Source organism: Dermacentor albipictus, chromosome 4 (genome assembly GCF_038994185.2).
Source record: "Dermacentor albipictus isolate Rhodes 1998 colony chromosome 4, USDA_Dalb.pri_finalv2, whole genome shotgun sequence".
Taxonomy (NCBI): domain Eukaryota; kingdom Metazoa; phylum Arthropoda; class Arachnida; order Ixodida; family Ixodidae; genus Dermacentor; species Dermacentor albipictus.
In genome coordinates, this window is record NC_091824.1 from 12,532,450 (window position 1) to 12,559,754 (window position 27,305).

At 45.5% G+C, this 27,305-nt stretch overlaps 1 protein-coding gene across 5 annotated transcripts in view; it reads right to left on the bottom strand.

The window, feature by feature from the left end:
* LOC135917012 (cytoplasmic aconitate hydratase-like) overlaps positions 1-27,305 on the bottom strand; it is a 233,332-nt gene that overhangs the window by 147,171 nt on the left and 58,856 nt on the right. For all 5 annotated transcript variants that reach the window (XM_065450478.2, XM_065450497.2, XM_065450487.2 and 2 more), the window contains 2 exons: positions 20,120-20,236; positions 11,335-11,494 (listed from right to left, as the gene is read on the bottom strand). In XM_065450478.2, the coding sequence (XP_065306550.2) occupies positions 11,335-11,494; positions 20,120-20,236 (277 nt within the window). The remainder of the gene's footprint in view (positions 1-11,334; positions 11,495-20,119; positions 20,237-27,305) is intronic.

The following is a 27,305-nucleotide window of genomic DNA, read 5'->3' on the forward strand; positions in this document are numbered from 1 at the left end:
CGCCAATGCATCTGGTGCCGAGTTGCGTAAAATCTTGCAAAAGAGATAGTATCTCGGAAAGTTATCGTAGTTGAGCACAAAATGAGCCCACCACAAGTTTCAAGAAAACGTGCTCTGGCACCGTCATATGATGAGGATGACACTGCGTCTAATGGCTCTGGTGGTAGGCTCTTGCCAACGCTGTGAGCCCGGCTTTCATTTCATATTCGACTGTAACACACATATAATTTCCGGACTCATCTCTCCAGAAAAAAAAAAAGGTGTGCGTTATATTTGTGCAAGTAAAGCAATACGCATGGAACATCAAGCATAACAGAATCGAAATGACAGGAAACCCTACATACATATTCACCTTGCATCTGTGTTCTGTCTATCAATGAAATACATAGCGACTTAGGACTGGATATGATGTTTGAGTTATTTCTCCTTAAAAAATTTATGGCGGAGCTTCCCACACAATGTGCAAAATGTTCATGCATAAACAGGTTATTTCTATAATTTACACGTTTCAAAAAAGTGCAAAAATATATCAGGGTATTTGCTTACACTTTATTAGCCTACTGAATGTTTCAATTAAGAAATACATTCACATAGTTCTGTGAGGCAAGCATATTTTACTGTATCATATAAGATACGCCATGCTGTTATAGGTGTCTTGTGGAGGAATGAAGAGATATGTTTCCCAGCGTAAATATGAACTTTGCAGCAAAATTTATTGTCAATTTATTATCAAATTTTAATGAAACTTGTACTAGCTAAAGCTTTAAGAAAAAAGCTCCATCTCTAAAAAGCAATGTGTAATGGTTATGATATATTTTGCAATTTTTCTGCCATTCGGATGTTTTCTTTTAGGGGTGTGCGAATTACCGAATAGCACGTTTCGAATCGAATATTGAATCAAATCAAGAAATAAAAGCCAAATATCAAACGGAATATAGAATATCTGAAAACGTTTCACAAAATGTTATGCTTAGAAATTTTCAGCAAGAAAATATGGTTCTTCACATGTTGGGGAGTTTTCCAGCATTGCATAACAAGAATATTATCAAGAACGTAAATGAGAATAATGGCACGCTATCAGCAACTTAGGTACATAGAAATCAAGAAACATATATAATGTATACACTCTTCTCTTATTAAAGGACCACCAATTAGGATGCCAGATAATATATACACTCTTCTCTTATTAAAGGAACACCAAATTAGGATGCCAGCACTGATTACAGCTCAGTCATAGTACATGAGGGTCCAGAAAATATCTTTTTTTATCAAGAGAATTTCTGTTGAATAGAATCAAGGGCATTTTTTCCTATGAAACTAATGAATTAGTGACGTTGTGTTGTATTGAATACCAATGAGGTCATCAGTTTAATAGTTAACCTGTATCTTGCAGCAATCTTTTATTTATTGCACAGAAAGCTTTTTGTTCCAGTTTCTAAAATACAGAAGGGTTAAACCAACTTTATGGCAGTTGAGTTATGGTAGTAAGATCAATATGCGTGACAGACGAAAGAACTGCACATTACGTGACTCGATCACTGCTCCCCGTGTAGCCGATTCCGACAGTTAAGAGCAGGAGCTGTCTGCACCATTTAATTGTCAGGTTCAGCATGATTTGCCACTGGTTGAATATTCTGAAATTTGGAGGGTCACAGCAAGCTAACGCAAGGTTCCCCCTAACTCTTCTCTCCCCTTGTGGGCATCTGCCGTCCGCAAAATATTGTAGGCAACAGGCCACGACACTTTTGTGCTCATCGTGTAAATGCCAAGCTAGTCTTCTGATGGGTTGCTCGAAGCTACAAAAAGAGACTGACGTGCATCTATAAAAGGCATTGGGAACGAGAGGCCTGTCGAGCCAGTCGCAAAAATGGCGGCCGTTAGCAATTTTGTTATCCCCCAGTTGACTCACTTAACGTTTGCAAGGCGATTTGTTGGCATCCTGAGTGTTGCGCAGCTGTCGGGAACACATCTGCACAATGTGTTGGCGGGCTAGTTGGTGCAGATCCATAAATACTTCATTTAGCGCAAAACAACGGACACAATTGTCGCCTTTCTTGTGTCCGTTGTTTTGTGCTAAACGAAGTATTTATGGAACACATCTGCATTAATTCAGCACCAAACTGCAACGTTAGTCACCAACGCCTGATGGGAGTCCCAATTAGGCGTAATGGCCTAGGCATTGAGGTTGTGACGAAAATGCGCTACTGGCTGATGTGGTAACGGGCCGCAAGCCATCATGGAATGCTTGCTGCTAATGTGTTCGTGTGGGATGTTCATCAGTGATTGACGGTTATCTGTGTGCCTATCGCTGGCTAATCCGCCAGATTTTCGGACTTTCCAAAACATGCATCGCTTTTGTTGCCATGCCCCCTTTGTTCGGGTCACATTATTTTGATCGGTCCGGTCGCCCCGGACAAACCTTGTATCGACAAGGATGGCCCTAACCAATGTGACGCCATTCTGCGAATTGCGGCATTTGGGTGCTTTGTGTGCACGATTCCCGCATCGGGCCGACACCAGAGAGCGCTCGCAGCGACAAAGTCTGCTACCACATCAGCCTGGGGCAGCCTGTCCATGGTGCATTCGGTGTTCCTTTTGCACCGAAAAGGATGTGAAGTGCACGCTTGGGCAGCACTGAGCACGAGGTGCACCATGGACCACGCGACATGTGGCGCTGCATGGTTCTCTACACTGAACATAGTGAATATTTGAAAAATCCAATAGCAGATACAGTCGACTACCGATGATTCGGACTCCACTGGGAACGTAAATAAATCCAAAATATCGAAGGTAAAAAAAAAATGAATGTATAAAAAAATTGCTTTATTTACGTTTTAAGGCCCCTGTGCAAGGAGCAAGTGGTCATTCATGAATACTTTGTTTAGCGCAAAACGACAAACACAAGAAAGACGACAGGACAAGGCATCTTTCTTGTGTTTGTCGTTTTGCGCTAAACAAAGTATTCATGGATTCGCAGCAACTAGCCCGCCAACGCATTGTGCTGAGCAAGTGGTCAACTCATTGCTGCATGCACTTCCACTTACATGCAAGCAAGTCCGCCTGTATTTCTGCCAGGTTTCAGTTTCGCTGTATGCCGATGCAAGGACTACGAAGGCTTGAGCCAGATCATCCGCATGTGGAAAGCCCCGATGCATGCAGCACATCATCATCCGAATCAGAGTCGCTGTTTGATGGCGGGAGAACTTGCTCAAATATTTCGTCATCGTTCAGTTCGGCATGCAGCGAAACCACGCTGTCAACGTCTGCAAAGTCTTCAAATATAACGGCGGCAGGAATCGACATACCGCAGCTCAGCAGGTCATCAATGATGTTTGCATTTGAGCTCGTGGTAGGCAATGGTTTAGCCTCTTCAGTTGCGGAGTTGGGCTCATTCGGGCTGCGACTCAAGACTCAATATCAGAGTGCGAGGGCACCGTTGGTGCCATTTGATGCGGCCTATCTATAACTTCATGAGAAAGACTTCTTGGAGCCAGCAGAGCGCTGCCTGGAATGCAAACTAAACAAACAAGCACAGTATGGTAGAACGTCATCTGCAAGGCAAACTCGAGCAAACAGGGTGTGAGCGTGGGCAAGTTGGTATTCCATGCTGAAGTGACTAGTGCAAGACTGAACATGGGACACTAAAAAGGTGACAAGGACAAGCGCTAACGTCCAACTGGTGCTTATTACCAAAGGTATGTATATATACTCTCGCACACTTTATCACAATCAGCTACAATCGTGCAAGTCAACATGGTGATGTCAGCCATGCATGCTTTACGCAAAGCTTGCCAACATCTTTCTTCAAGGCATCCAAGCGCTCCACGTAGTGCAGCGGAAGGTTTCTCATGAAAATGAAGCCCCGGAGGGGGGCCTCCTGTGAGGGCAACGTTGAGGCCGCCTGCATTACCGCATCATCGCTGCCATCGTCGCCGTTGCTATCCGATGAAAGCATGCTCGCGACGGTCGTCTCATCAGTTCGAAGCACTTAGTTTCAAAATCTATAGTTGTGCACTTTCTTTTCACCAGCAACGTCGTGCAGTGCTGATGATCAGCGGGCGTATCAGCCAGCATCCATTTCGGCGGCGAGTCAAGCGAAGTTGAGAAACCGCGTAGTCAGGAACGACTTCGACACAACCACCAAAACAAACACGAGCGATTAAGCTGTTCGCAGAACTGCACTGAATGAGAAGCCAGCAAGAAAGATGCAAGCAATCTGCTTGCAGTGCTGTTGGCGCAGTCTATCGGTGTTTCGAAGGGTGGGGCGGCATAGAGCTATGGGCGCAGCCCATTTGTGTTGGTAGGGGTGGAAAGGCAATGAGAAAGAGCCGCGTGGAGATAGCTGCAAAATTAGCACGCAGCAGCTGCTGAAGCAGCGGCTCATCGTGGAGCAGCTCGAATTTCTCATTTTCTTTTTTTCTTTTCAAGGTTTTTGCATTTCACTACCTTTTGGCTCGGACACCCTGCAGCCAGACTTCATCGTTATAACCTATACTGTGGCATCGGGGCATTGTAGTAATCAGGTTATTTCACCATGGAAAACATACAAAAGTCGACGGTGCAGCAGCTTTTCATTGATTGTTATAATTGATATATTGTTAAAATCGTTATAAGTGTGTTCGACTGCAATATAAGTCTTTAATATCAACAGAGAAACCCTTATACGGAACAATTGACGTTCTCCTTAAGATGCTAAATTACCCGAGATGAAAAGTCGATTGGCTGCTGCTCCAGTGTTACCTAAAAGTGCACCAGATTAATGACCCATTCTTAGTTAATAATTCATCTCAGATAATTCATCATCTTAAGGAGAACATCAATGTTCCGTATAAGGGTTTCTTTGTTGATATTAAAGATTTATACTACAGTCAACGACTGAATTTTCGGACGCCCAAATTTTCGGACATGCCTGATATTTCGGACGTCTTCGCGGCACCGTCACGAACCCCATAGAATCAATGTATAAGGACATCTGAAGTTTCGGACGCTCGAACCCCCCGCCGTCCAATTTTCCGGACTTTTTGACGGACGGAAGGACTTTTGGCTCCTCGCACAGCGCCCTTGTGAAGGAAATCGACTTGCAGCCGAAGCATATCACCGCTCTGAACCACAACTAGCCGAATCTAGCCGTCACACACTGATTTGGTCTGGCCACGCTGGCTATGTTCATCGCCGCACTTCCGCCTTCGGCGGAGTTTCCGGAGCGGCGCCATTTTGTTTGTTTGTTTGCACAGGCCACGTTTTGGCTAGCGTGGTGTGTGGTTGTGCTGTTGTGTCAAATATGCTCTGCGACGCTAGGCCTAGGTGCTTCGACGCTCGTCAGCGAACTCCACTGTTCGCAACTTGAGGATTTCGCTCGTCTTCGATGGCGGCCACTCCGTCTTCGTCGTCCTCGCCGATGGCATCGAAGCGCGGAAAGCAGTAGTACCGTCGGACGACGTGATCAACGACCTCCGCTCTGCTGGGGTTTCCATACCCACGGAAATAACTTTTTAACAGTTTGTTGACGCTGACAATGAGCTCAACTTCTCCGCAGAACTCACTGACGAGGGAATAGTCCGTCAGGTTGTGGGGGATTCAGAAGACTCCGATGTTGAAAATGAGGAGCCAGTGCCTGCGCCGCCTACAAGCGCCGAGTTGACGCGAGCACTGTTGACTCTTATCGGTGTACAGTGCTGATATGACCCTTGCTCAGATCGAGGCGAATATGATCGAATGCAACCAGAACGCCGTCAAAACAACAATCAACAAGTTCTTCAAGCCACTGCAGCAATAACACCGGCTGCTCGACGATGCACATGTACATAATAAACCGGCTGCATACATAGTTTTGCATACAGCAAGTCGTCTGCATACAGAGTTTTTGAACGCCTCTTTTTATAGCCACTTCACTGATGCTGTGGCAGGGTTTCGGAAGCCTGTTACTTCACCCTCTACCTCTAGATCTGAGAAAAAAAGAAAAAGGGTGCGTTTTTTTGCATGCATTCATTTTTTCGGACTGCCTGAATTTTCGGACGTTTTTACGTTCCCTAGAGGGTCCGAAAAATTGGTCGTTGACTGTATTCCATTCCAGATCATGTGCTCACGGGCATCGTTGAAGAAGCCATTTTTTAATTTGGAGCTGCGGCGTTCCAGAATGAGTGTGGCGTCACAGTCAACGTTCTTTTTTTTTATGTTCTAGCAATTTACCTTAACTCCACTTTTGCTGAATGGAATGGAAAAGTTTATCTGCAAAAAAGCAGCATGTGTATAGGTTCAGGCATTGCCCCTATTCTGAGTGATCTGCTTTTGGCAAATTTAGATAGGAAGGTTGAAGCTCTTTTATCTGGTACACATGTAGTAAAATGTTTTCAGTTTGTTGATAATTACCTTATTCTGTTAGACTGTAATGATGCCGGCTTTTATTCATCCCTCCAGCAGGCACTGGCACTGTTTAGCGAATGCTTGGAACCGCTCACTCTCACACAAGAACATCCTGAGAATGGTGCCCTAAAGTTTCTTGATTTGAGTTTTTTTTTTTTTTAGGCGAGCATGTCTCTTGGAAATATGAGCCCCATACTAAAAAAAACCCTGCTGCCTTTTTTTATCACCCTATAATAAATTGGTCAAACATGACATTGTTCAGGCATGCTTAAAAAACGCCTTGCTGAGAGAGAGAGAAAAGGATGCATAGAAAGGCAGGGAGGTTAACCTGAGGTAGTTCCGGTTGGCTACCCTGCACGGGGGAAAGGGGTGAGGGGCACAAGAAGAGAAAGAGAGGGGAAGGGGAAGTTGGAGAGAAAGGAAGACGAGCACGAACAAACCGCATACACTACAGAGCGGTAGGGGGTGGAGTTCTTAAAGCCTACCGTTTAGCCCCGTAGACAGCAGGAACCTTAATAATGCAAGTAACCCATTATTAAATAACCCAATGCTTTCAGTTTTGAAAGTGGACGATTGTCCAACTGATCCAGTACTCTGCGCCTCACATGTCTCCGGGCACTATATCGCAGGCAGACACAGATAATATGTGCGGGTGTCTCATCGCTGTTGCATGTGTTGCACATGGGGCTAATGACCATTCCAATAATGAAAGCATATGAGTTCATAAACACAACGCCCAGCCATAGACGGTACAGCACGGTCTGTTCACGTCTTGATAACCCAGACGGTAGGTGCATCCGTATGGCCGTAAACAACGAATGCAAACGGCACATGGTGAAAACATTCCGAGTCCCACAGGGCCAAAGTACATTAATCCTGTTACCACTCAGTACAAGAGAGCTTTAGCTCGCAGATAGTTCGTGTGGAGGCTGTTGGCTGTCCCAGCTGCCTTATTGTTTCAGTTTCAGAGACAATACATAAGAAGTTGCAATTTTGTGATACCCCTCCTGGCCCACATGATACTATTTGCAGGAATTTAGCGGTCATCCCATACATTCACGCTATCTTGCATAAACTAAAGAATATAGGCCAAAGGGTGACAGTTTGTCATTTTTTTCTGCGACCCACAAGTTATCTCAGTTATGCGCCAAAACCAGCCCTGTCAGCAGACAATCAAACAATCAACATCACGCAACATTGCGCACAGAAAGAGTTTTGGCGATTGCTCGAGAGGAGTAGGGTGTAGCCTACCTCTTTGCTGCGGGCAGTGTCACGTCAGACAAACAAGAAGGTGCCTAAATGTGAGACTACAGGAACATAATCAGAAAGTGCAAAAAGGGAGAGAGGGTTTCCTTGAAATACATTGCTCGCAATGCAAAATGTCATCCAATCTTTGAAAAAACAGAAATAATAGCAAGCAACGCGCAAGAAAGCACCAGACTCGTCATTGAGGGAGCGGCTATCGCAGAAGGCAACTACATTAGCAAACCATCCCTAGCATTGACTATTAAAAAATTGCATACTTGGGTTTCGTATGTGGGAGGCCGCATTAGGCCTTGGCGAATTCATGTTTATTTGGGATCACCATGTTGACTTGCACGATTGTAACTGATTATGATCAAGTGCGCGAGAGTATATATCCATGCCTTTTGTAGTAAACACCAGTTGGAAGTTAGCGCTTGTCCTTGTCACCTTTTTAGTGTCCCATGTTCAGTCTTGCACTAGTCACTTCAGCATGGAACACCAACTTGCCCAGGCTCACACCCTGTATGTTCGAGTTTGCCTTGCAGATGGCGTTCTGCCATACTGTGTCCTGTGTTTAGTGTCCGTGTCCCATGTCCACTTCAGTGTGTTTAGTGTCTCGTGTCTACTTCATGAACAAACAGAATGGCAATAACGGGCCATGGGTGGGGGTGCCGAAAAAGGATGCGATGATTGTGATGTTGATGCGACCTCACAATTCAGGCAAAGCCTCCAAGATTGGCATTTGCAGTTAAATTTCAGAGGCTTAGAGCAGCAAACTAGGCAAGGCCTCAGAGATTTCCATCTAGCGTGTAATCTCTAAGGCCATACTTGATGTCTTGAAATTGCCAGAGGGGATAATGGAGGCACAGTCGGCTTACACTACAGCCACAGATGGAGTTGGGATAATCGAATGTAGGGCTGGAGGCTGTCCGAAATATCAGTTGTTTTTAGACATTTAAGTCTATGGGGCAAATGGCGGTGCCGCGAAGCTGTCCAAATTACCGAGCATGTCCGGATTATCGGTGTCCGATTTATCGGTGAGCGACTGTATTTGATTTGCGGTTTGAATCCCTTGAACATTCACTATTTGGTTTGATTTGGTGATATTCAAGTATTCGCACATCCCTAATGTTTTTTGCATGGTCAAGAAAATATACCTAACTGCATGCTGTGTTATCATATACAATATGCAATAATTTCTGCTCAGAAATTTGGAACCAAGAGTTTCTTTAGAAAAGTGAGATTGGTTTAGGCATATCTGGCCTAAACAAAGGCCTGTCTAAGTTAAGTGCAAGCTCTTGGGCCAGTTCGTGCATGATGAACTTCAAAAAGGAGTACCAGCAAATACACAAGGTCGCATACACACAGAAAAGGCATTAGACATGTGTATCTGTGTGTCTAATGCTAGTACACACTTTTCAAGCCTGTCTAACTTTTTCACATGAAAGTAAAAATCCATGCCGTAAGGGATGCAGACGCCTCCCATTGTGACATTCTGCGCACAGCTGCTCAGTGGGAATGGCAGCATGTGCATCTGCACAATGCTCATGCGAGTAGGCGAGAACAGAATGCAGCCTTGGCTCTGCTGCCAAGCCAAGTGAACAGAGTGTTGTCCACTTGGCTTCTTTGTTTTTGCAGCCAAACTCATTGCTTGTGTGTGGAGATCTAATCTTCTATGTGCAGACCCCGCATGTGCCGTCAATACTGTGACAACACGAATGAAGGCAGCGGTGCTGAAACGCCTGTTTGAGTGTCCATATCTCAGAAAAAGAAAAGGGGTTTCATGCCAACAGGATGTACAAGTTGACAAAAGCTGAGGCTGCCTTGGCTGCGGGAGGTTGTGGGTTCGATTCCCACCGCTGCCGAGCATCCACTGGTTCAGATGGGCACAAGTGCACCCCAGCCTGGCGTTTGGCTTTCTTCAGAAGTGATACACTTGGGAAAGGAGCCTGTGCCCCAAATTCCCATCAAAACCATTGTGAGCACAAAAAAAAGAAAAGAAAGAAAGAAAATAAGAGGAGGTTTGGGCCACTCTCATGGCGGCAATTTCCCATGTGGCGCTCAAATGGACCTATTGAGGTGGGGACGCCTTTGGGTTGGGAACAAGCACGCCCTTCCAAGCGTTGTGGTCCCATAATGGCCTAGCACCAGATCAGGAGAGCACCAGATGGCTTGTACCTATTTTGCCGGTAGGTCCTCAGGGGCAGCACTTGCCTCCCACAGCTGCGGTGGATGCTCTTCAACAAGGCCGCCTGTGGCTGGACAAGAGGCGCCCAGAGGCAACTTGGCAAATCTCTACTGGGCAGCCTTTCGAGATGCGAACCCCCATGAGAAGCCAAGCACCAGGCCTGAGAACATCTTTACTCATTAGAAAAAAAAAAGGTGGGTTTCAGGTGTTACAGGAGTGGCAAAAACATAATGCGGAAACGTATGCACGAAACCCAAAAAGCGTTGTGTGCACCGTGTGTGTGGCACACTTGCTCGAAATGCTGATGTCTACAGTGAACAGCACAAGCGGAAAGCATAACAGGAGAAGCTGCAAAGTTCGTGCCAACAGCAATGCTTAAGCTAGTGAGCATTCCACTGATCAAGAAATTATCCACTGTGGAAACAGCCCAAGAGAACACTGATATGCTTTTATGCACTGCATAACACCACATGGAGGTAGCACAGAAACAGTGTGCTGAACTGGGCTGGTTGGTGTATGTTTAGAATGGAATCAAACAGTGCAACAGACAGGACAAACTTCTCTGTGCAGATCCTCGTTACTATAGTTGACTTCCGTTGATTGAACCCTGATGGAACTGACAAAATTGATTGAATTGTCTGGCAAGTCGAATTAAACAAGGTGCAGAAAGAATGCCAGAACACTATGTTGATTCATTTAGCAGTGCTTGCCCGATCCTTAAACGCCCCCAATTACATGCTCAACAACTTTCTATGTGTCGAAAGTAGAAAACTAACATATAAATGACAGTAAAGCTCCTAAACAAAGTAAGAACTCGCATGCACCCAATTTTCTAGCAAGAAAAATGAACACATATTAGGGGTCAATCAAAGAGTGGAACACCCATCATCTCTCGTTGCAAATGCCTATTTCCGGCCTGCCCTAGGAAGATTTTCAAGCAATAACGAAAGCACGCAATGTCTGATTATGGTATTTATGTGATTATAACACTCATCTTTATTTTTCTTAAGAAAATTGAGCCAGAAATTTCCTGTGCGATGCAATTGGACACGATACCAAAACTGCCATTGTGGCATTCATATGCTTTACCATATAACAAGAATGTATTGCGGCGAAGCTGACTTTCGAACACTGGCAGCCATAGTGCAGCACATATTGACCCTTGCCCATTTTTATTACTGAAAAAACGAACGCATGTCAAATTTCTACTTTGCTTAGGAGCATTACACTCATTTCTATGTTAGTTTTTTACTTTTGACACCTATAAAGTGGGTGTGTATTTAACTGAAGGGTAAGTTAGGATTGTGCAAATACTGCCGAATGAATCTGCGGTGTTTTGTATTTTTTTTTTGCATCTTGTTTAATTCAACCTGCTGGATAATTTGATCAATTTCGTTGGTCCCATCAGGGTCGGATTAATGAAAGTCGAATGTATGTATAAGATTGGGCTTCTTTTGTTCCATAAGGTATGGTTGCAAAAGCGCATCCTTGTCCCATGTTTTCTGTGCAAAGTTGCATGTGAGCATGCCCGTACTGACCAGCGCCTAGCATGACCGATGGGTTGCTGGTGTTGGTGCAACTGGTGATGGCCGCTATGACGACTGAGCCATGCTGCAGGGTGTGCTGCTGCCCTTCGTGGGTGAAGGCAGCCTTGGCGGCCATCTGCTCGGGCTTCAAGCCGTAACCTTTGAAGCCAACCTGCAAGACAGAACAACACCATCACTGTGCGTTCTGCGAATTGATCAGGCATCAAAATGAGGGGAAGGCTTCAGCAGCAGTCATAAAACTAATTCTGCAACTCGCTCGCCATTTCACCATTTACAGTACAGTGAAACTTTGTTAAACCGTAGTTGGCCGGAGCTCAGAAAAAGTATGTACTAAATGGTAGTACTGTTTAACAGAAATAGCATGAGATCGACCACTTACCTGTCAAAAACAGAACTCAGAGAGAGTGTGATGAAAGAGGAAAAAAACATGCAGTTTTTATTTATTTCGCTCGACTGAAGTGTTATTTTCGTTTGATGCCACGGCGGCGTAGCAGCAATAACAGTGGCCTCAAAGTTACTGAAGCTGCGAGGCAGCTTTTCAGCCAGCCGCCTTTCTTCTCGGCAAACACCCGCATGGCAGATTCCTCGTTGGCGTTACGTATTCTCTGTACACACATGCGGTAGCACTGCAGAAGTCGCGAGGCATCTTTTTCATTGCAGGGTGCTGTTCTCGTCGCAACGATTGCATTCACGAGCCTGACGTAATGCGCAGCTTCTGCCACTGTTGGGCCTGAATCGCCCATGCTGTCACTTTCTGTGCCGTCCTCATCATTGTTGCTAGCTGACACTTCGGCAACAACAGAGGCAACAATGGTGAAAAGTTGAACCTCGTAGCCGACATCTCTTCCCGGTCGCAGCAGTGCTGCTGAGCAACTTTGCACTCCAAATGCCACACACCGTAGTCAACAGCAGATCCTTGTCGCATGCCAGCACCGACTTCTTTGAGTCACATTCAATAGCACGAATGATCTCCAATTTTTCTTCTATGCTAAACACCCAGCGTCTTTTTTATCCGAGCTTCGGCATGACGCGAGTCCTCGTACGTAATGCCACAACACACTCTGGCACGCCGCCGAAATGATGATGCAGCTTCACGCGCAAACGCACAGGGCACTTGGAGGCTGTTGTTTTGATCTCTGAAGCTTGTTTTTCTGCCAGACCGCCCACTGGAGACGACGCACTGCCGTTTTCGCACAATGAAAAGTGGAAACACTATGTGTTAACCGACACGTACGCAATAAGCTGGTACGGTTTATGTGGATACAAAACACATTATGTTCAGTCGCCACCGAGTCGGGATTTGACTTCACTACTTATAAAACAAAACTACTGTTTAAGCGGGTACGGTTTAACGAGGTTTTACTGTGCAATGATCTGATATCATATATTAACAACTGTAAAGGAAGATTTTGAGCTTACCAATGCCTTACTTTTCGTCACATTTCATCATGTAGAAAACATAGCTCATTAATATTGATATGCACACAGTGTTTACCTTATTCCAGTGACCCTTTTTTGTCAACTGACCACTGTTACGAAGTTATCGCTCGGCGCAAGGCATGCCTTCCTGTACCACAACTTTGTCACCAATTCTATAGCCAAATAATCTTTGTCTAATCGAATTGCGTATGTGAACTAGATAGTTTTGTAGATTCTAAAAGTACACAGGCACCAGCGGTTATGCTGTTGTGTATGATGAGTAATGCATAATTAGCCCATGCATTTGACCCATACATCAGATTCCAACAATCGACTACTGTGCTAACTGCCATCATTGTGTGTTGTGTGTTGTTTACTTTGCTGGGCACAAGTTCACTTTATAAAGAGTTAAATCCTCAGCTAGCATTTCTGGCAGTGGTATTCTTCACTGTCACTAGAATGCGACATCTGTTGGAGGTGCCTCTTTGTTGTCCACCTGACACCCCCCCCAAGCCAAAGCTGTGAATAACACTGATGTCGCAACGTACCAATGAGCTAGCCACAAGCTTTAAGGACTGCTGCCAGAGTACGGGCCCCTCTCCAAATAGACATGAAAAGTTCAACGGTGATAACAACACCTCCAGCGTCGCCATTAATGATCACAACTCAACAACTCAGGGAGCCACCTGCCTTCTGCGGAGCTTCATCGGATGACCCTAAGACCTGGCTCAAAATGTTTGAAGGAGTGTCAACCTACACGTGTAACTCTGAAGACAAGCTGCGCCACATCTATATTGCATTAGAAGATGCCACCGGGACTTGGTTTGAAAATCAAGAGTCCTCGCTAATGACATTGGACCTGTTCTACTGTGCATTACTAAAAATCTCCACAAACATCACAAGAGAAAGGGCCAAACTTCAGTGACAAACCCAAGTACAGCTGCCCAAGAAGAGCATCGCCATCCTTACAGAAGAGATGACCCATCTTATCTGCTGTGCTGACCCAGAAATATCCTGAGAAGAAAGTTCATTTTCTCAAGTGCAAAAACTCTTCGCTGGACTGATGTGCAACCCTCCCAGACCGTAGCAACCTTTCTGTCCAAGGCCACGACAACCGAGATGATGCTTGAAACATGCACTAGACAATTCAAGTGCCACACGATGCCAGGCTGCGCAGAAATTTAAGCAATCTGCTCCAAAGACCTGCGGGAGGCTGTAAGACAGGTTGTCGGTGAATAACTAGAAAACATTTTTGAAACATCCCAGTTCCAGGTTGCATCAATTTCTGACATCATCTGCCGAGAAATCTATCAGCCTCTGGAAGTTCCATAACTGCAGCCTGAGCCACAAGCGATGACATATGCCACCACCGCTGTCCCGTTTCTGCTCTACGCATGCACCAAGGTCGCGTAACACAGCAATTTTATTGGTGGCAGTTGCTACCGCCAGCATGCCCGCCCATCAAATCACGCAACACCCCAAGGAACGCAGATGTTTGGCGTACCTCTGACTGCGGCCCACTCTGCTATCAGTGTGAGGAAGTTGGCCACATCTTTCACCATTGCCTGCACTACCAAATGGGACTACGAGGATTCATCTCAAATGCGCTGTGCCTGCGACAAGAGGAATGACCCTGAGACATCACCGACTACTTGGAAGCAACTAAGTGGAGATCTTGACCTAGTTCCCATTCACCATCACTAGGATGATGCATGTCGTTGTAGTGCCGATCGTACACTAACCCAACCTGTGGCCGGAAAACTGAAAGCAGCAACCAACAGAGGTGCGGTTTATGTTCTTCAAATGCCAAAGATCCGTCACTGCTGCTTCAAGTTCCCTCTTGATGTCACAACAACAAAGCCTCAAAGGCAAAACTGTGCCACCTAAAGAAGACCTGACAACGCCATGTAACAGCAGTGGGACAATGCGACAAAGCTGTGATCTGATGACCAGACTGTAATGCAAAACCAAGAATTACCAACTTCGATATGCTTATCAATGGCCACAAAGCCACTGCTCTAGTCGACACAGGTGCCGACTACCTTGCCGTCAGTGGACCATTCACCACTTAACTGAGGAAATAAAAGACTGAATAGCAAGGCTCTGAAATACGGATAGCTGGAGATAAGTTAATAATACCGGCTGAAGCCTGCACACCAAGAATCATGGTTCATAACCAGACAAATCCTGCAAGCTTCGTAAAGTTGTCACATTGCTTGCAGGATGTTATCCTTAGTGTGGACTTCCTAAGCCAACAAGGCACAGTAATCCAAGATCCAAGTCAACAACGCTGTTCACTGACCAAGCGATACCACGGGATAGGACCCTCAGTTACTGCGTCATAAATGTACCCGAAGATCAAGTCAGCATCCGTCCTTGCTCCAGCGTCGCCATTTCTGTTGGCACCAAATGTCCCTCAGATGTAGATGGCGTCGTCGAATGCAACTGACACCTGCTGCTCGACTGTTAAATTTGCATTGCAAGGGGATTCACTCGGTTGCATGGAAGAGAAGCGAAGGTGATCCTGACAAACTTCAGCCAGGAACACAAACACCTCAACAAAAGCATGACAACTGCATTTATAGAAGAAAATGTGGAAGCAAGCACTAACTTTGTCTTCTTAGATACCACCACACCTACCTTGACAGCCTCTATTTCCCAAACCAACTTTCAATGTCGATGGAAGTCTTCCATACATAAAAAGGAACAGCTCTAAAGACTCCTACAACAAAAGTTCGACAAACACGAAAAACATGATAAAGAACAATGCGGCGGTCAAGCCCATGATGACACTTTCTTGCCAATTCTTGTGAAAGAGAATTGCAGTGACTTATGCCTGGATAAATAATGTTGCCCTGTGTCAGCATATTACACTTAAGCACACTTTAGTGTGCCACAGAATAAGTGCATTCCTATTAGGCATCCTGGCTACAGACATGACAGGAAGTTGCGCAGGCACCACTGAATGGTTTGCAAAGGGCAAATAACACGTCAACTAGTACTGCAAGGATTTCTAATTTCAGTGCTCACTGCATGGCTTGATAGTGCAGGTGAGTGCAATTTTGTGAAAACTTCCCATTCGGTGATTAAGTTGAAGCTGTGGTGTAAACTTTGGCAAGTCAGCTGGTAAAGACTCCTCATACCATGTGCACCTTGTTGCGATTTGTGCCCCAACAGGCTGCATTCCCCACACTTGTGCAATGCTTCTTGAGCTGACACAGTTGACTTCCATTAATTCGGCTCCAGCTAATTCGATTTTTCAGTTATTTGTTCCAGACTGAAGATCCTGGCATGTACCCATACATTTCTATGGCCCAGACTTTCGTTGTTTGAATTTCAAAGCTGGCCTTCGCCGAATAATTCAAACATGACTAATCAGCTTCACTGCAATACAGCGTTGTTATGCGGTGAAGCATATCAAAAATTCAAGGGGCCACTGTCACGGGACAAAGTATGTGTTCCTTAACTACACACGCGTGTGTGTGCCGTCTCTGGTCACATTAAAAGCACCTAGATGCTAAATAAGCATACTGGCAGCTATTAAAAGCTGCTTCTGACACTTCTGTGGCAATTTCAGTCCTCATTTCGCCCACTATGCATGTCTTGTATGTGAGATCGTTAATGAGGCCTGGTCATCATGATCATAAGCCTATTTTATGTGCACTGCAGGATGAAGGCCTCTCCCTGCAATCTCCAATTACCCCTGTTCTGTGCCAACCAATTCCAACTAGCACCCGCGAATTTCCTAATTTCATCGAACATCCTAGTCTTCTGCCATCTTCTACTGCGTTTTTCTTCTCTTGGTACCCATTCTGTAACACTAATGGTCCAACGGTCATCTAATCTGTGCATTACATGACCTGCCCAGGGTCATTTTTTTCTCTTCATGTCAATTAAAGTATCAGCTATACCCGTTTTCTCTCTGCTCCAAACCGCTCTCTTTTTGTTTCTCAAGGTTATGTCAAGCATTCTTTGATCCATTGCTCTTTGTGCGTTCCTTAACTTTTTCGCAAGCTTCTTTGTCAGTCTCTAAGTTTCTGCCCCATATGTCAGCACCGGTAAAATGCACTGATTGTACACGTTCCTTTTCAATGATAACGATGTGCTTCTAGTCAGGAGCTGACGATGTTTGCCGTATGCGATCCAACCCATTTTTATTCTATGAATTTCCTTCTCTTGATCAGGGTTCCCTGTAATTAATAGACCGAAGTAAATGTACTCCTTCACAGACTCTAGAGGCTGACTGGTGATCCTGAACTCTTGTTCCCTTGCCTGGTTATTCATCGTTATTTTTGTCTTCTGCATATTAATCTTCAGCCCAACTCTTGCACTTTCTCTGTTAAGGTCCTCAATCATTTGTTGTAACTCGTCTGCATTGTTGCTGTATGGAACAATGTCATCGGCAAACCAACGGTTGCTGAAATATTCGCCGTCGATCCTTACTCCAAAGCCTTCCCCAGTTTAATAGCTTGAGTGCTTCTTCCAAGCATGCAGTGAATAGCATTGGAGAGATTGTGTCTCCCCACCTGACCCTTTCTTTATGGAGCCTAGTATGTGTGCCTTAATTACACACACTTGCACACACTGCACACTGAGAAGTGGAGAAAACCCATCTGTGTTGTGGGGAAGCTAGCAAAAAGGAAGGCGGCAAGATGAAGAAACTTGGAAAGTCGAAGAAAAATTTGGAGCGAATAAAAGAGCGAGGGTATATATAAAACTGAGGGCCTGCCAGTAAACTTATTAGGCATCTCAGTGCTTGTACTGTGACTGGAGATGGCTCATATGCGTATATAAATTAAGAAACACATGCTATATCCTGTAACGTCACCTCCTCCTCCTTAATATGTTTCACTGCAAAACACAATTGTGATGCGGCAAAGCTAACTTTAAAAAGCTGATTTTAAGTTTAATAAGTGGCGTTGGGAGTTTTTCAATACTTTTCATCTGGTCATGAAACTTCCCCGTAACGCTGTGGGCGAGCTTCATATAGTGCCTGCAGTGGATGCACCGTGGCACCGACGCAAATAGAAAGTGGACTAGAGCGGACGCCAAACAGACGCCCCAAGCATTCTAAGCATATGCTTGCTATTGTACAAGGGTCGATTGCCTTCATTGGTGTGTGAATATCGTCGAAAAAATGTGCAAATCACTGCCCTGTATGTGTAAGCTGTTCAGAAACTTAAACGTTAACAATTTCCAAACAACTACAACGCCTTGTTTCATTTCCAGGTTCAATTGCATTCGCAACAATGGCTTAACACACAATTCAAATTGCAAACATGGGGTAGCCCATTTTTAGAAACTGACTACAGAGCAAATTAACATCACACTTTCATGAAATCGTGAATAAGAAAACCTCCGCTTCAAACTAACAAAACCAACTGATTACTAAAATTATCTTGAATTTATTGAATGTATTACTAATTATTGTTAAGCCATTACTAATTATACTAAATTAATTGTCAACAAATTATAATCCCAACTAATTACTAAACAAAGCTAACCAACTGACTAACCAAATAGGTAATTAGTAAACTAATTATCAAGCTAATAATTAGTTGAAGTAACCAACTAATCTAACAACTACATTAACTAACTCAATATAAGTACCATAACAAGATACAGTAACAAAACCAACTCAACCATAATCTAATCACAAAGTAATTAACAAAACAAATTAACAAATCAAACAAAGCTAACCAACTGATAAACTAAGTTATGTAGCTGGAATAACAAAATGATTCACTAATCTATCATAAGCAAATATAATTAACTTACTAATCAACTAATCACTAACACGCGGATCCAGCTAACCAGATGTAACTGATGTATTCAACTAATTAGACAAAGTGCAAATACAGACACCGGAAGAAACAGTTTGTACAAGGAAGGCTACTAGCGGGGGAGGGGACGATGTCAATCATAAAATGGTGCCGTGTATAATTTAAACACAAATGCATTGCAAAAGTTCCCCGTTGCACGCTCACTCTACAAACATGCTGTAATAAACATGAGAGGCACCTTTCCTCGTGAAAGATTTGTATGATCACGCAGCCCGACCATCTGAAGCGGGAGATTGTTCACCTACTTATACCAGCGCCTATGGTGTCACCTTTTGTCCCTATATGAAGCTTTTGGGGGAAGTTTCATGACAAAATGAAAAGTACTGAAGGATCTTGGCGGAGAGTCCCGGCATTTTTTCAGTCTGTTGTTTAATGTTCATTGTTCCGCCGGATAATTCTACTAGTTCCGTTGATCCCGTCAGCATCAAGGGTCGACTAAACTCCATTCCTATTCTTTTCTCAGCTTATCCCACCACCATGATAGCTAACTAAAGAAAGCAACATACTACACTCACAGACCACTCTTTGTTGCAATGAAGGGAAACCTACAGAGGCAAACAGCAAATAAAGTGGGAATGTTCCTGAAAAAATGACCCACTTTTATATCCACATTAGCTTAAACTGGAGAAAAGAAAATGTAAATGCCTTATTTACAACAGCAAACTCAAACAAAATGCACAATTTACTGTTAAACTTGATTTATTTTCCTACTTTTCTCCTCTGTGTGTGAACAAATGTGAAACCGTCGCAAGCGGAAGCTGCACCAATTTAGCAACTGTTCCAAGAAACTGAAAGCGCTGTCCAACTCCACCGAACTACTTGGTGCAGTAAAACATGTGCAGAAGCATGGATCTTCTCGTTGCTTCATTGCCAGAGGAAGCTGTCCACATTTACAGTCATCACTTTGAAAGAAGCCTGACCCTACAAAGACAATCAAATCTGGATTCTCAGGAACATTTGTCAGTTGAAAAATCATTTGTCTTAAACCTGTAATTGAACTCATTCTAGTCTGAAGCATTCAATCTACCAAATGAGCTAAACCAGAGGCAAGTAGGCGGTAGGGCAAAATCAAATTATTAATTTAATATTGTAACTGTCAGAACACGCAAAAGCACAATATATTCTGTGGAAATCTGCAAGGCGTAGGCTGTTACATAAATTGGAAAGTTGTCATCGACTTGGAAAAGTAGCACAACTTAGCAGTTTCACGAAAAGAAAGAATAGGGGTGCCAGGAGTATGTGACTCTTCTGGCTAACTGACAGCTTGTCTAAATTCGGAACACTTCTGGATACACATTACTAGCTCATTTCATTCAGAAAAATATCAAGTATGTCTCATTTGTGGCAATTCCTGAATGGTGGCGACACACTTGACTGCAATGCTGAAACAAGGCATGCGCCAGGTCTTCCCTAAACAATGACAGATGGTGCCATGATTCTTATTTACACAATGCTAAGCCCATAGTTCAACTCCAAGCTGTGCCTGGACATAGCAGCCAAGGAGGAGTGCACACCTTCGTGGAGAGGCACTGCTGGAAGTCCTGCTGCATGGTCTCCATGGCAACCCGATCCTGAGGCCTCTTGGGTCCGCTGAGCGAGGGAACCACGGTGGCCAGGTCCAGTTCAACCACCTGCACAAACAGGACACAGAGTGGCAGCACACGGGACGAGTTCAACGATTCCTCCACAAGGGTTCAGTACACCGAGCTGGCAAGATATCATTCTGCACTCATGCGAATGGTGTAAAAACGCAGGAAGGAAGAGCCTCTACATGTCCATTCCTTTTTCTCGACTCATAGTGTTTTCTGCGCCAGTCACAAGCACTTCCCAACTCACTTAGCCCTATAAAGCTGCAGTTTGGTCTTTGTTTTCACGCCACTTTACACAACAACAAAAAAATCAGTGTGAAGTTGTTTCCTCTTTCAGTTGAGTCTTTAATAAAAAGGCACCACATTTCCTCCTTAAGTTGAGTCCTTAATAAAAAAGCAGCAAACTGCACCAAAACAAAAGAACGATTGTTCAGTTACCATGGTTAAAGCGCAACTCCTTCTGGGATACAAAGTACTTAAGCACAGCATGCATCACATTCAGGGGCAGTGTGACACGCAAGTTGTACAGTGCAAGCTGAAGATGAATAACAGGAACTAAGTGTAAACTGAATACAGTCAAACTTTGTTATAATGAAGTCACATCCAACACAAAAATATTTTTGTAATATCAAATATTCGTTATAATCATCTATTCATTACATGTGGATATCGATATATAGAGTCGAACCCCGTTTAGACATTTAACAAGGAACTGTAGAAAAAAAGAAACGTAACAGCTGGGAAAACACAACAGTGAGGAAGGTAACAAATTGCCACAGCAACATCAGAAGTGGCTCTGAATGACTGCCAGTACACTTATTAGATATTATTACAGTACATTTATTACAGTATAGTTATTACAGTACAGTTATTAGATGGACTAACGATCGTGTACTTCTGGCATTTCAGGGTGGGACAACGGGCAGGGATGGCTACTCATGGCTTAACCATGAGTAGGTATAGTACATTTATTGTCTTCGTAGCAACGTGCAAGAGAATGTGCCTCTGTGACGCTAAATTTACATGACCACTGCTTTCCAGTCCAACGTAACATGCGGGAACATTACAGAATGGCGATGTATCAAATTGGAACACAGGAGACAATTTTAGGACAAGAGAACTAAAATGCGATGTAGCAGCCGGGAAAACGCGACAGTGAGGAAAGTTTCCATGCTGTTTCACTGCACATCCATGTTCATTATATTGAGACATCAATCAGATGGAAGACAGAGATTTCGGTGTGTTGCGGATATTCACAGGATATCCACATTGAGCATCCTGACTGGGGGTTACCAACTACGATACATAGCAGGTCAACTAGTGATCTTGAGAGTAGACAATGGGGAGCATAACCTGCTCCTGTGCAGACTGTTTCAAGGGCCGAGAATGAAGTAGCAGCCACAGCCAACAAAAGTGCAGCTATGGTGGAAGTGAAACAGCCGACATTGGAAATGTGCTCCCAGCCAGTGTTTTGCATGGCATGAAAATCATTTTTTGGACTGGTGGACAGAGTGAGGACAGTGAACGAGGCCTTGCTAACAGGGGTGTGCGAATCGTGAGTTTTGAGACCGAATCGAATACGAATTGAATAGTGCCTGAAGCAAGTTAAATTGAATCGAATATCGAACAGTTTTTGAATAGTTTTTGAATGATGAACAGCCGCTATCACAATTAGTATAAAGCGGTGTTGACACACTAGCATTCCTAAAGTTATTAAGTTTGTGCTACTACACGTGTAATGGGGTATATTGAAGAGTTCAGATAGCGTCTGTTCGTAACCGAGAAGGCCGGTGACGCAGAGCAGGAACAGCTGGTTGCCCAAACAGCTCACACTTGTGCTAAGCACTGGCGATCCGGCTGGCCCACTGGTTGCACTGCAGGCATGGAACAGACGATTTGGCTGGCCTTGTCCTTGTGCTCTTCTTCTTCATTACACATGGTATGTTATGAAGCATTGTTTATTGCAAGCAGAAATAAAGCATTAGGAGCAAACAAGTAGCTTCTTTGCAGGCACAGGACCCTTCAGAGAGTGCTAATGATTACTGTATAGTCTGTAAAGTATGGCTACCTAAGCGATGCAGCCTCTCATGCTTTGTGCATATATATATATATATATATATATATATATATATATATATATATATATATATATATATATATAAACTACGTCCACAGGGATAAAAATTTCATCGTACTTTTACTCCAATTTTATGTTTAATTGGGCGCAGTTGACATTTTGAAATACTTCAAAAGTATTCAGAAAATAATTGCATTTACGAGGGGTGTTCAATAAAGATTTCCCCTGACTCACTTCTATTTATTGCAGGATGCTGAAACTGCGCATGTGTAATGACATAAGTCACTATAGGTCACGTGCCAATGTGCAACTCTGAACTAATAACGGTCTTTCTTTTACAGGTGCTGAAGTGGTGTGAGGTGTGATAATGGATGCAGTGGAATACAGAGCAGTCATCAAGTTCCTGTACTTGAAAGGCCGCACTCCAAGGGTTCGATGAGATAAAAGAGATTTAAGGGGAGAATTTCCCATCATATGAGGTAGTCAAGAACTGGCATCGTCAATTGAGATGTGGTTGAACTACAGTGGAAACGGCTCCAACTGCAGGGCGATCCCACTTCGCTATCGATGAACACACCATCCAGCAAGTGGAGGCCACCATTTTGAAAAATCGCCGCATAATCGTTCGAGATCTAGCCCAAAATGTCAAGATTACTGTGGGGTCCGTGGAAAAAAAATAATTCAGGACCGTCTTCATATGCGTAAGGTATCCGCTCGCTGGGTTCCCTGGCTGCTCACACCTTTCCAAAAGCAGGAACGAGCGGAATGCTCCCAGGCTCTTTTGACCATGAGCCATGAAAACCAGGAGGACTTTTTCAACAGACTGATTACACAGGATGAAAGCTGGGTCCATCACTAAGATCCGGAGACTAAAGTCCAGTCGATGCAATGGAAGCACTTGGACTCACCGCCTCCAAAGAAGGCAAGCGCCCAGCCCTCAGTGGGCAATGTCATGCTCACAGTCTTTTGGGAACAGCACGGAGTAGTCCCAATGGAGTTCTTAGCAAAGGGTGCCATGATTACTGGGGCATACTATGCTTCACTGCTGCGGAAATTGCGGGAGGCCATCAAAAGCAAGAGACGTGGCATTCTCACCAAAGGTGTCCACCTTTTGCAAGACAATGCCCCAGTTCACAACTCACATGTTGCCCAGATAGAAGCATGCTGCTGCGGCTTTGAAATTCTACCGCATCCCCCTTATTCACCTGACCTCACAGCATCGGACTTCCACCTCTTTCGAACAATGAAGTAATATTTGAAGGGCAAGCATTTTCCAGATGATGAGACTGATTTCTGAAGTCACAACATGGCTTTTGGAGCAACCTGTCGACTTCTACAAACGAGGTGTTTACAGTTGCATAAAAAGATAGGAGAATTGTGTGTCCCTGGATGGCACCTATGTAGAGGACTAATTAATCTGCAAAGTTTCGTTGCTCTCTGTCCACAGGAAGTGGGTAAGGTAAACCTTTATTGAACGCCCCTCGTAAGAACAGTGACTATTCAATTCAAACGCCAAATCAAACAGCACACTATTCGATTCGTTATTCGAAAGTTGCAAATATTTGCACACCCCTACTTGCTAAACAATGTTTAGCAGTGGTTCCTGGAGCTGTTCATGGGTATTGGCCCAATGAAGCAAAGGTACAGCATAAGGAGTCAGGCCAGTTGCAGATGCCATGGGGTGGGTAAGACATGCTTCCCTGAAAGTGTGGGGATGCGCAACTCTCCCGCGTCCCCTGATGGTTTTCCCGGATAGCGTGTCTCCTGTAATCCGGCTTTGCCGCGTGGCCTGCGTGGACGATAGTTTTAACAGTTTTGCTTCGTTTGAGACCTTTGTTTGAACCGAAGCGTACGGCTAGCGCGGATTTTCATCGCTAGCGTTGGCGGCATGCTTTCTTGAGCGAGGCAATGGTGGCTGTAGTGTGTTTGAACATGTCAACATGCTAAGCCTTTTCGCAAGTGTTTTTTTTTTAATGGCATTCGTCGGTACGCGAGCCACGTGGTCTGCATCCTGAGATAGCGAGAGCGTCCGCGAAGCATTGGCAAGCCTGAAGCGAGTGAGCATGGAAGCCTCGTGGGTGGTCCGAATTTCTTATGTAAATAGCTTCTTCTATCGCTTTGACTCTGATGAAGTCGCGGCTCTGGGAGCCAGGTGGCCGCAGGCCACGGGTGCCACTACGGGTGACTGGTATTGCGGCCTGGCACCGGGCGCTCCGACACCGTCTGGGACGGTGGGCGCCGTCAACTCGGATGCTGTGTGCACCGAGCGGAGTAGGACCACCTCACAGTGCTGACGTCTCCTCGCGGCTGCATGTTCTGCGCTCATGTTGTTTGGGTGTTGTATTTGGATGCCGGTTGTTGTCAGGGTAGCGACGCTTTAGGCCTAAGGCTTTACGAAGCTGCCTGTCACACGTGGAAGGACACAACCTGGTGGACCGTGGCGTTGAGGTGTTGCAAGTTGCTTCCCTCATTCTATTTCGCCTCGCACCAATTGAAATTACTCGTTCGACTCAAGGAAGCGAGCTTCGTTCACGTGAACTTAGCATCTGAGTAGCTGCCCAATCTTTTGCTAGCCGAGTAGAACATCGTACCACGTGGGCGATGCGCATGCAGACTTCCTTTCCCTTGCACTACTGTAGTGTTTGCCGAGTGTGTTGAGTGTATGCAGATGAGCGGAGTCACCCCTGGTTTGCCGTCACCTGCACATCGGCTGCGCTGCTGCCCCGGACTACAATTGAGCCATCTCGTGCGATGGTGATGCTGTGGCCAGTTCGGCGCAGCAACTTCGGCGGACAAAAGAGCCGGCGGTCACCGACAGCTACGGCGGCTCTTCCCAGCAGGGCGCGTCAGCGCGAGCGACGCTTGCTCGTACCAACCACTGCGTCGTCGTCTCCAGAGTCCTGGCCTGGAATCGTGCCGTCGAGTCTACAAAGCTGCTGCTGTGACCGGCGGATGCCAGCGGTGTACGTAGGGACAATGTCGGCTCGCATGCTATGGACAGCGTGTGGACATTTCCTCAGTGCGGCCACTGTTGCATGTACTATCTTGTAAGCGAAGCACGGGTTAATGTTTGACCGTGTCACATGTTTCGCCGGAATATGTAGTGATTTAAGGTTGGTGGGATGTGGGGAGGTGCGACTCTCGCGCGTCCCCTGATGTTTTTCTCGCATAGCGCGTCTCCTGTAATCCGGCTTTGCCGCGTGGCCTGCGTGATGCCCGCGGCGGTCGATGTGGTTGAAGCGCAGTGCGGGAGAGGGCACAAGTGTTGCGCTGCTAACGCCGCCGACAGGCGGGGTTACTTGGGCGCCGGGAGACAAGGTGCTTACTCTTTCCCGGCGAGTCGGGGAACGGCGTGGACGTCCCGTGTGCACGCCGACCGATGCTTCTGCGAGACCGTCTCGCGTGGCCGCCTTCGAACGCGCCACCGTTCACGTGACTGTACACGCGAAGGACCAGGCATTGGGATCCAGCATGGGGCGAACATATTCACTCGCTATGCGGTCGCGGTAAGTCGGACTTCTAGATTTGTCGCGCGCCCTTCGGCATGTTTTGTGGATAGCAACTCAGCTAGCAGGCATTGATCTATGAAAGGTGCAATAAATGCCCTTGTGATTGTTTGCACTACTGTATTGTCGTTCCTTTGTCCCAAGAGCACGGAGGAGAACCCCACATCTCCCAAAAAAAAGGCTTGATTGTCTGGAAGATACAGGCATCACAGCATGGCGTCGAGCGTCGTCATCGGGTTCCTGCCATAGACTAGCTTAAATGGCGTGATCTGTGTTGTTTATTGCACCGCCGTGTTGTAAGCGAATGTTACGTACGGCAGGACCGCATCCCACGTCTTGTGCTCAACGTTGACGTACATTGCTAGCATGTCGGTGAGGGTCTTGTTCAGGCACTCCGTGAGACCATTCGTCTGCGGATGGTAGGCAGTTGTCCTCCTGTGACTTGTCTGGCTGTATTGCAGAATGGCTTGCGTGAGCTCTACTGTAAAAGTCGTTCCTCTGTCGGTGATGAGGACTTCTGGAGCACCATGTCGCAGCAGGATGTTCTCGACGAAAAATTTTGCCACTTCGGCTGCGCTGCCTTTCGTTAGAGCTTTAGTTTCAGCGAAGCAGGTGAGATAGTCCGTCGCCACGACAATCCACTTATTTCCGGAAGTTGATGTCGGAAACAGTCCCAACAAGTCCATCCCGATCTGCTGAAAAGGTCGATAAGGAGGATTGATTGGCTGTGGTAATCCCGCTGGCCTTGTCGGAGGTGTCTTGCGTCACTGACAGTCTCGGCATGTCCTGACGTAACGGGCGACATCGGCGGTTAGGTGTGGCCAGTAATACCTTTCTTGTATCCTCGATAGCGTCCGGGAGAAACCGAGATGCCCAGAGGTCGGATCGTCACGTAGGGCGTGCAGTACTTCTGGACGCAGCGCCGACAGAACAACAAGAAGGTAGTTGGCGCGGACTGGTGAGAAGTTCTTCTTCACGAGTAGGTTGTTTTGAAGCGTGAGCGAAGACAATCCACGCTTAAATGCTCTAAGGAGAACGTCAGTGTGCCCTTCCAAATACTCGACTAGGGCTTTTAGCTCCGGGTCCCCTCGTTGTTGTTCGGAGAAGTCTTCCGTGCTTATCATTCCAAGGAAAGCGTCGTCATCCTCGTCATCTTGCAGCGGTGGGTCAATGGGGGCACGTGATAGGCAATCGGCATCTGAGTGTTTTCGTCCAGACTTGTATGTTACAGTGATGTCGTATTCTTGTAGTCTGAGGCTCTACCGTGCCAGCCGTCCTGAAGGGTCCTTTAAGTTAGCTAGCCAACACAACGCGTGATGGTCGCTGACCACTTTGAATGGCCTGCCATATACGTAAGGGCGAAATTTCGCTGTAGCCCAAACGATGGCGAGGCATTCCTTTTCCGTTGTAGAATAATTGCCTTCTGCTTTTGACAACAACTGGCTAGCGTAAGCTATCACGTGTTCATGTCCATTTTTTCTCTGGACTAGGACGACAGCGAGGCCTAGGCTACTGGTGTCAGTGTGGA